At 47.1% G+C, this 9,243-nt stretch overlaps 1 protein-coding gene across 7 annotated transcripts in view; it reads left to right on the top strand.

Moving 5' to 3' along the window:
• The first annotated feature begins 7,620 nt into the window (after positions 1-7,620).
• Positions 7,621-9,243, top strand: part of BMERB1 (bMERB domain containing 1) — a 192,539-nt gene continuing 190,916 nt past the window's right edge. For all 7 annotated transcript variants that reach the window (XM_060284427.1, XM_060284425.1, XM_060284424.1 and 4 more), the window contains exon 1: positions 7,621-7,967. In XM_060284427.1, the coding sequence (XP_060140410.1) occupies positions 7,658-7,967 (310 nt within the window). In that variant the 5' untranslated portion in view covers positions 7,621-7,657. The remainder of the gene's footprint in view (positions 7,968-9,243) is intronic.

Raw genomic sequence — 9,243 nt, 5'->3', positions numbered from 1 at the left:
CCAGTCCCCAGCCTGCATCCCCAGATGTGGGTGTGGGACTAAAAGTTCCAACCCTCTAATGATGAGATCGGTTTTCCCTGGCAACAAGCCCACTCTTAGAAGCTTCCCGAAAGTCACCGCAATAGGGGCTTCCCTGGTGGCGCAGTGGTTGGGAGTCTGCCTGCCGATGCGGGGGGCGCGGGTTCGGGCCCTGGTCTGGGGGGGTCCCACGTGCCGCGGAGCGGCTGGACCCGTGAGCCACGGCCACTGAGCCTGCGCGTCTGGAGCCTGTGCTCCGCAGCGGGAGGGACCGCGGCGGTGGGGGGCCTGCGCACCGCGATGAGGAGTGGCCCCCGCTCGCCGCAACTGGAGAAAGCCCTCAAAAAAAAAAAAAAAAGTCACCGCAATAACATAAGCTCAGGTGTGGTTGAAAGGGGCTTGTTATGAACAACAAGACACTCCTTTTATATCGAGGACTCAGAAGCTATTTCAGGCAGAGTACAAAACTGTAGACCAAATACTACAACAAAATGATGCTCCCATTGCTCTTATTACTCAGGAAATTCCAAGCATTTTAGGAACTCTGTACCAGAAACAGGACACAGACCAAATAAATATTTCTTATTATAAATCACTGTATTAAACCCTGGTACCCACTCTGGTGATTTTGTGGCCGAGTACCTCCAATGAGTTCCCACAACAGTTTACCCTAGAGAGCAGATCTCCAGCAAATTCCACCGGCTGTCAGGGCATTAGAGCAACTGACTTCTTTGTCATTCGGTGAGACAGGGCTGTACCCTCCCAATAAGATCAGGATTTCAGCGCTAGAGGGTAGGGAGGGTTCTTCTTGGGCGTTTTATCTCAGTCCTAGTGGTAGTGGCTGGTCCTTATGTTTGCTATTTCTATACTCTTTAGGGTTCTCTTATTATTCAATCCCTCATCATTCCAATTCCCTGTTAATAATTCTTTATACAGTCAATAATCATTATTTGGTGATTCCATATTTGCAAATTCCCCTACTTGCTAAATTTTCTTTGGAACCCCGAAGTCAATACTCTTGATGCTTTTGCTGTCATTTGAAGACATTCACACACTCAGAGCAGCAAAACATTTGAATCACCCAGCTTGCACTTTCCCAGCTACAGTCAAACAGGTGATGCTTGGCCTTTTTGTTGTGTCTCTCATACTGCAAGCAAGTGTCCTTTTCACAGTCTATTCCCACATTTTTTGAGCTTTCTGTCAGGACTTTCACTGTTTTAAATGGCCCTCGAGTTTAGTTCTGCAGTGCTCATAGTAACTTTATAGAATGTACCTACTTCAAGTAATAAGAATCGACTGTATTAAACTTTCCCTGTTCCAATTACAATGTGATTTCTCCCTCCTGATTGGATCGTACAGAGTACTAAAATCATCTCTAAACCATTATTCCACTAATTAGTTATTTCTTCCACATGTTAGTAGAGTCACACATTTCTATAGTAATTGAAGTTTCAGAGGTTCAAAAAAGCATAACTGGAGAAGAAAACTCTCTGAAATTAATTCCACCTTTTATGTGGGAATTCTTAATCATTTGCATATTTGAATATGCAAGATCTTTAAAGCTACCTCTAATGTTGGGTTTTTCATAATTTCAGATTTTCTATTTTATCTCTTCTTTATGTATTTTAGAACTTAAAAAGGTATTTCTTTTCCCAAAACTTAACAATGAAAAAATTAATGAAATAAATTTAATTGGCTGCTCTATTATCCCACACCAATGTGGGCAGAATAGTTTCTTAAAATAAAGCTGGTGAAAACAGAGTTCCTGAACACTCTACTTTGAATATTTCTTCCAAATGGCACATTTTCAAAGCACCAAGTCAAAGGTGGAATCTCTGATGGCCGCCATCCCTCTTAAGAAATCTGTTATCACATTTTCGTACTCTATTGGGGGCAGGATAGAAGGATGGGGAAGTGTTCCAAACTTCTAACCAAGAGCAAAGGACAGGTACAATTCTCACCTTAGTACTTTGTTTTAGTTCCAATGTTAAGATGGTCTGAAAATGACCATATGGAACCAAGCACCTTTCACATAATTGGTGCCAATGTCAAGGGCATAAGAGTTGCCTAGGTCATAGAGACAATTCTTAGGGATGGTTTTTCCACAGCAGAGCTGAAATGCAATGATATCATGAAGGAATTGTTTAATATCATTTCTGTTAACAGGAAAAATTAAGGCTCTGGTGGGAACCAGGCTTGTATCTTCTTTCTAACAACCTCCCCTCCTGAACTTTTCCAGCTGAGTACCCTTTCTTTCTCTCCCATGAACATTCATATAGGGAGTCAGCAGTGGTGGTGCCTCCTACTCCCACCTCCATCATTTCAATCCTACCCACTGGAACTCATCCAAATAAAAATAATTTTTGAAAAAGAAAATCATATTTACATTTGCATAAAGCATAGCTCTTTTTATTCATCTGTAGCCACACTAAACAAAAACCTTGTGTTTACTGGGCACGCCCAGCTTCAAATCAAAGTACCCTCTTCCATTCAGGTCAAAGCTGGAGAAATTCCACTAAGAGTAAAGGGTTCTGGAATGAAGGGGTGGGTGGGTGAGAAAATCTTGAAAGAAGGAGAATTAGATAAGGGTTTTTATTGCCAACCTCACTTCAGGTGACAAGGAGGAAGACAGTTGCTTCAGTTTCTGGCTCTGTACTCACACCCTCAGAGACAATTGATATCTCAGAGGTGATATTGAAGGGGCTGGAGGAACTTCATGACCTTTTCTGAAGGTCATGACTGTTTTGGAAGCTGATTGCTTCCTCTGTTCATTGGAAAACAGACCTGTTGGTCTTGGAGCCTGTTAAGAGTAGTAGTCTTGTGTTTGTCAGTAGAAATTTCCAGATTAGCAAGAGAAGGTAGAAGATTTTAGACACTGCAGCCCACTTGGTGGTTCTTATTAAGCCCCCATTCATTTAAATAAAATGAAATAATAATGGTTACAAATAAGCTTCATTGTTATCATCTTAATGTATGTTTAATGTGACGCTTAGTTGTTAATTGAAGCTCAGTTCCCACATCAGTACTTTATTCCCTGCTGAAAAAGCTCTTAACAAAACACCTCTTTTCCATTTTAACACAGCACTATGTTCTCTGGTTATCCCCCAGTGTTCAGAGATATTTATGTCACATAAATGTGTTGTCTCATTATTGCCAGAGGGCTCTCAATTACAACTTGCACAGATGATGAAGCATCAATGTAATGACTTCATCTTAGAGCATCTCTTCCCTTTGAAGGCCAAGCAGGTTCTTTAGCATCTTTACTGAATGAGATTGTCTTTAAGTACTGCATTTTTTGCTGCTTTTAAGAAGAGACAAATATACAGCAATAGTCGTAAAACCATCTCAGCCTTCGAAGTATTCATTCCTCTTTCTTTCAATTCCCATTAAGTAAATACATTGAGCTGCTTGATAAAGATCACCATAGATTTTGGAGGATATTTGCCTCTACAGATTGTTACCAATCCCCAGCCTCACTGGCTTTCTGTGAAGAGAAAATTAATTCATGTAGTAAAGTGCTTAGTAGAAAATCGACACCTGAAGTGGGCTCTCCGTAAATGTCAGTCCCATCCCTTTGGGGTTGCCAAATTTAGCAAAATAAATTTTAAAAATAGAGGATGCCCTTGGGACTCCCCTGGCGGTCCAGTGGTTAGGATTCGAAGCTTTCACTGCAGGGGACACGGGTTTGCTCCCTGGTCAGGGAACTAAGATCCTGCAAGCTGTGAGGCCAAAAAAAGAAAAATATAGGATGCCTATTTCACTTCGAATTTCAGATGAACAGTGAAAATTTTTTTAGTGTGCCCCAAATATTGCACTGGGACATACTTACACCAAGAAGTTATTCTTTGTTCATAGGAAATTCCAAGTTAAGTTGGCACCCTATATTTTACCTGGAAACCCTAATCTATCCCCCCACCCTACTTTCCTGCAATTTTCTCCAATTTTGCTCTCTAAAAAGTTTGGTTAAGGGAATTGTGTAGGAATCATTAGGGAGATTTTCTTTTTTTTTTTTTTTTTTTGCGGTACGCGGGCCTCTCACCGTTGTGGCCTCTCCCGTTGCGGAGCACAGGCTCCGGACGCGCAGGCTCAGCGGCCATGGCTCACGGGCCTAGCCGCTCTGCGGCATGTGGGATCTTCCCGGACTGGGGCACGAACCCTTGTACCCTGCATCGGCAGGCGGACTCTCAACCACTGCGCCACCAGGGAAGCCCAGATTTTCTTTTTTTCATAATGAAGACCACAATTTTCTTTAATTTAGGCAGGAACTCGTTTTGGGTTTTTTTTTTTTAAGCACTGCAAATACAAATCCTTCCCACAAAGCCCATAGTTTAGTGCCTGGCACATAACTGTGCTCAATGAATATTGATCAACTGAATGAATGAATGAAAGATTGCCTGGAAAAACCGATGGTCCTGATCTCAGTGTGCTGAGAAATGGGTAGTTTGATTTCAGCTAATGTGATCAATTGCTGTGAGAGGAGATCAAAAGGATTACAGAGAAGAAAGGCACGAATAATGGCCCTCCAAAGATGTCCATGTCTTAATCCACAAGACCTGTGAATATGCTATTTTACACGGCAAAAGGAACTTTATAGATGACTCTTAAGATAAGGATCTTGAGATGTGGAGATCACCCTGCATTATCCAGGTAGGCTGAATGTAATCATAAGGGTCCTTCTAAGAGAGAGGGCAGGTGGATCAGAGTCAGAAAAGACTATGTGACAATGGAATGACAGAGAGAGAGATTGGAAGATGCTATGCTGCTGACTTTGAAGGAAGGGGCCATCCAGGAATGCAAGGGGGCCTCTAGAAGCTGGAAAAGGCAAGGACATGGATTCTCTTCTAGGGCCTCTGGAGGGAATGCAGCCCATGGACCCGTTTTTTTTTTCCTTTGGCTGTGCTGCGTGGCATGTAGGATCTTAGTTCCCCAACCAGGGATCCCTGCAGTGGAAGCATGGAGTCTTAACCACTGGACTGCCAGGGAAGTCCCCATGGACCCATTTTAGACTTCTGACCTCCAAACCTCTGAGGACAACAAATTTGTGGCAACTTGTCACAGCAACAATGGGAAAATAATACAAGGGGAATGTAAGTAATAAACAAAGAAAGGTGCGTGCTAGGAGCCTGCTTAGCTGGGACAAGTCTGACAGAAAGATTTACTTGGGACCAGTAATAAGCACAAGGAGAGGGGAGGGATGAGAATCAGCATAGGGGCGGATAGAAAGGGTCAAAGAACACAGAAATTGGCAGATTCCCAAGAACTGAAGAGAATGGGTGTATTAATCTGCCCTAGGGCTGTCAGAACAAAATACCACAGACAAAGTGTGTTTAAAAATATATTTTCTCCAGTTCTCTGGACTAGAAGTCCAAGGTCAAGGTGTCAGCTGGTTTGGTTTCTTCTGAGGCCTCTCCCCTTGGCTTGCACGTGGCCTCCCTCTCACCATGTCCTCACATGATCTTTCCTCTGTGCATGCACTGCCCTCGTGTCTCTTTGTGTGTCCAAATTTCCTCTTCTTATTAGGACGCCAGTCAGATTGGATTAGGGCCCATCCTAAGGGCCTCATTTAAAAAATTTTTTTAAATTAATTAATTAATTAATTTTTGGCTGTGTTGGGTCTTCGTTGCTGTGCGCAGGCTTTCTCTAGTTGCGGTGAGCGGGGGCTACTCTTCTTTGCAGTGTGCAGGCTTCTAATTGCAGTGGCTTCTCTTGTTGTGGAACATGGGCTCTAGGCGCGCTGGCTTCAGTAGTTGTGGCACGCGGGCTCAGTAGTTGTGGCTTGCGGGCTCTAGAGCACAGGCTCAGTAGTTGTGGCGCAGGGGATTAGTTGCTCCACGGCATGTGGGATCTTCCCGGACCAGGGCTTGAAACAGTGTCCCCTGCATCACCAGGTGGACTCTTAACCACTGTGCCACCAGGGAAGTCCCAGGGCCTCATTTTTAACTTAATCACCTCTTTAAAGGTCTTATCTCCAAATACAGTCATATTCTGAGGTACCGGGTGTTAGGGCTTCAACATATGAATTTTGGGGGGACACAATGCAGCCCATAACAGTAGGGTTGACAAACTGAGGAACAATCTACGATATAACTGATTAGTGCCCCAGATTGGAGACTAAGGTGATCTATGACAATTCAATACAAGGCAAAGTGATCCAGAATTGAAAGCCAGTCCTTGACAAAGGACTTTAGTGGGACAATTGGCAATAGTTTGAATAAGGTCTGTAGATTGGGTAATAGTATTACATCAGTCGTTCTGAAAATTGTACTATGGTTATGTAAGACGTCAATATTGGGGGAAGCTTGGTTGAAGAATATATGGGAACTCTGTACTATTTTTGCAAGTTTTCAGAAAGTCTGGAATTATTTCAAAATAAAAAGTTAAAAATCAAAAAATTAATAATTAACTAAAATAGGGTAAACAAATAGAAGAGAGAGGGAGAAAATGAGAATGGAATTGGGTGTGACAATGAAGGAAGGAAAAATAGAGGAAAAGAAGCAAAGAGGAACTGATTTCCATGAGATCAGAGGTTACATCTGCTGTTTGGGTTTCCAATGACCCCCTGCTTTTGGGACCTCAGCATATGATTTGGGAGGTAATATTCATTGAGGCACAGACTCTGAAAAGAAGGCAGTAGCCCCATTGAATCCCACCTCACATTCATGAAAGGCCTCAAAGTTTAACTTCTGACATTGTCTCTAAAGACTGTTACATAGTCAGTGTGTGTGTCGAAAGTGTGAATTCCTTGTATGTTAAGACATTTAAAATACACTGCCATCTTGGTAACTGAGTTTTGGTATTCTGCCCACACCACTTTTTTTCCCCAATTTTCCCCTTCTTCTTTAACCTTTTTTGGTTCGTTTTGAGATATAATTCACATACCATACAATTCATCATTTTAAAGTGTAATTAGGGACTTCCCTGTTGGCGCAGTGGTTAAGAATCCGCCTGCCAGTGCAGGGGACACGGGTTCCAGCTCTGGTCTGCAGAGCAACTAAGGCCGTGGGCCACAACTACTGAGCCCATGCGTCACAACTACCGAAGCCCGTGCGCCTAGAGCCAGTGCTCCCCAACAAGAGAAGCCACTGCAAGGAGAAGCCCGCGCACCACAACGAAGAGTAGCCCCCGCTCGCCGCAACTAGAGAAAGCCTGCGCGCAGCAACGAAGACCCAACGCAGCCAAAAATAAATAAATAAAATTTTTAAAAGGGTCTTTAATGGTTTTCCGTGCAACTGTTACCACTATCTAATTATACAATAGTTCATCACCCCAAAAAAGAATCCCACACCCGGTTAGCAGTCACTTCGCATCCCTCCCATCGCCCAGCCCCTTAAGTCTGTAAGGATTTGCCTGTTCTGGACATGACTTGTAAGGGGTTAATGCATATGCGGACCAGCAGTATTTCAAAAGCTCAGCCTCCAGGATCGCCAGTGGCCACGGGATTGGTCGGTGCAGTTGGGTGTACGCGGGGCGCCCAATCGCCTTCGAGCGTGGAGAGGAGGCAGGTGCAGGTGGCGGGAGACGGTGCGCCGGTGGCTGGGGGCAGAGGGCGGAGGCCGGGGGGTAGGGGGTAGGGGGGCAGGGGGCGGTGGGCGTGGCCCGGAGCTGGCGGCGGTCCCTGGCCGGCGCCCAGGGCACGGGCATGGCGGGCTGGTGGCGGGAGCTCCTGCGCACCGTCCGGCGCTACCCTTGGCCCACGAACGTGCTACTCTACGCCGCGCTCTTCTCAGCCGGCGACGCGCTGCAGCAGCGGCTGCGGGGCGGCCCTGCTGACTGGCGGCAGACGCGGCACGTGGCCACCGTGGCCGTGGCCTTCCACGCGAATTTCAACTACGTGTGGCTGCGCCTGCTGGAGCGCGCGCTGCCGGGGCGCGCGCTGCGCGCCGTCCTGGCCAAGGTGCTATGCGACCAGGCGTTCGGCGGGCCGGTGTACGTCTCTGCCTTCTACTTCGGTGAGTAGCCGGGCCAGGCACCTGGGGGCCGGAACTGGGGGACTGAGGCGGATCCGGAATTGGGGGACGAGAGGCAGGGGTCGGGGTTTCAGGGGCTGGGACCAGGCAGGAGGCTGGGGCTCTGGGGGCCGGGGGCCGGGGCTGGAATCCTGGGGTGGGGGCCAGGGTTCAGGGGACTGGGAGGGTCTGGATGAGGGCCGGAGGTCGAGGTGCGAGGGTCGAGAAGTTTGGGGACCGTGGATTAACAGGATTGAGGGGAAAGAAATTGAGGGAAGGTTGCCGGAGAGGCCAGGAATTAGGGGGCCAGGTCGCAGTTCGGACGCTGGGTTGCCCGTAGTCTGGGGCTGGAGGTTTCAGGGGTCCTGGGGCGTACGTAGGCCGGAAGTGAGGAGGCAGGGCTGGGGATCCGTTTTCCCCTGATAAAGGTCCACGGGAACGTCGAGGAGACCCCAGCTTGCTACCATGTCAGCTGTGAGCCCCGTGACCATGTTGTGGGGCGGGGTCTCCTTTCCACTGGCGGGATACTCCTTTTCAACATACAAACAAAAGGTGGGGGGATTCAGGATGGTGCGGGCAGAGCCGGTGGAATCTGAGGTGCGGCCCGGTTCCCCTCAAAATGTGTGCTCAGGGCGGTAGTGCTGCTTTTGTAACAAGATTTCCCTGAAGGGGGTCCCATCCCCATATCAAAACCCACAGAAAATGTCAGGAGACCTCGGACCCCTGCCATGAGAGGACTGTGTACCTGTGAGGGTCTGGGGAGCCCCCTCCTCAAAAAGTCCACCCTGGAGCCTGAGGGCCTGACTTTGGGAACCTTTCTTAGCGCCCTAAATTCTAAAAACAATGGCAAGGGCTCTGTGGCCTTCATCTTCATAGCGTTTTCTATTGCTTGGAAGGGAGTGGGCAGAGGAGGGGCACCCGATCCCCTAAGAAAATTCAAGGGTCCTGGGCCTGGCCTTGGCCTTGGAGATCACAGATCCCCCAAGGGGTCTTGTCAGTGGCTGTTGGTGCTTTCTTCTAAACTGTGTTGAAGTGGTCAAGTCACCACTTTGAAGGAACCTACACTGCCCCTTGGATCTTATTTTGGGGGCCAGAGTCACTCACAAACTCCACAGGAAACATGCCTGATGCAGTGCCAACCACATGGCCCATGGGGTCAGTGAGGTCAGGGGATAGAGGACCTGAGACCAGGAGCTGCCTGATTTATCAGAAGATCTGTCTCTGATCCCAGCGCGTGACTTCCAGGCCAGATTGGCAAACAGGTTCCTCATGCCTGTTA

Source organism: Globicephala melas, chromosome 15 (assembly GCF_963455315.2).
Source record: "Globicephala melas chromosome 15, mGloMel1.2, whole genome shotgun sequence".
NCBI classification, from domain to species: domain Eukaryota; kingdom Metazoa; phylum Chordata; class Mammalia; order Artiodactyla; family Delphinidae; genus Globicephala; species Globicephala melas.
The sequence above is the reverse complement of the archived record's forward strand: the minus strand, read 5'-3'. Positions and strand labels throughout refer to the sequence as shown.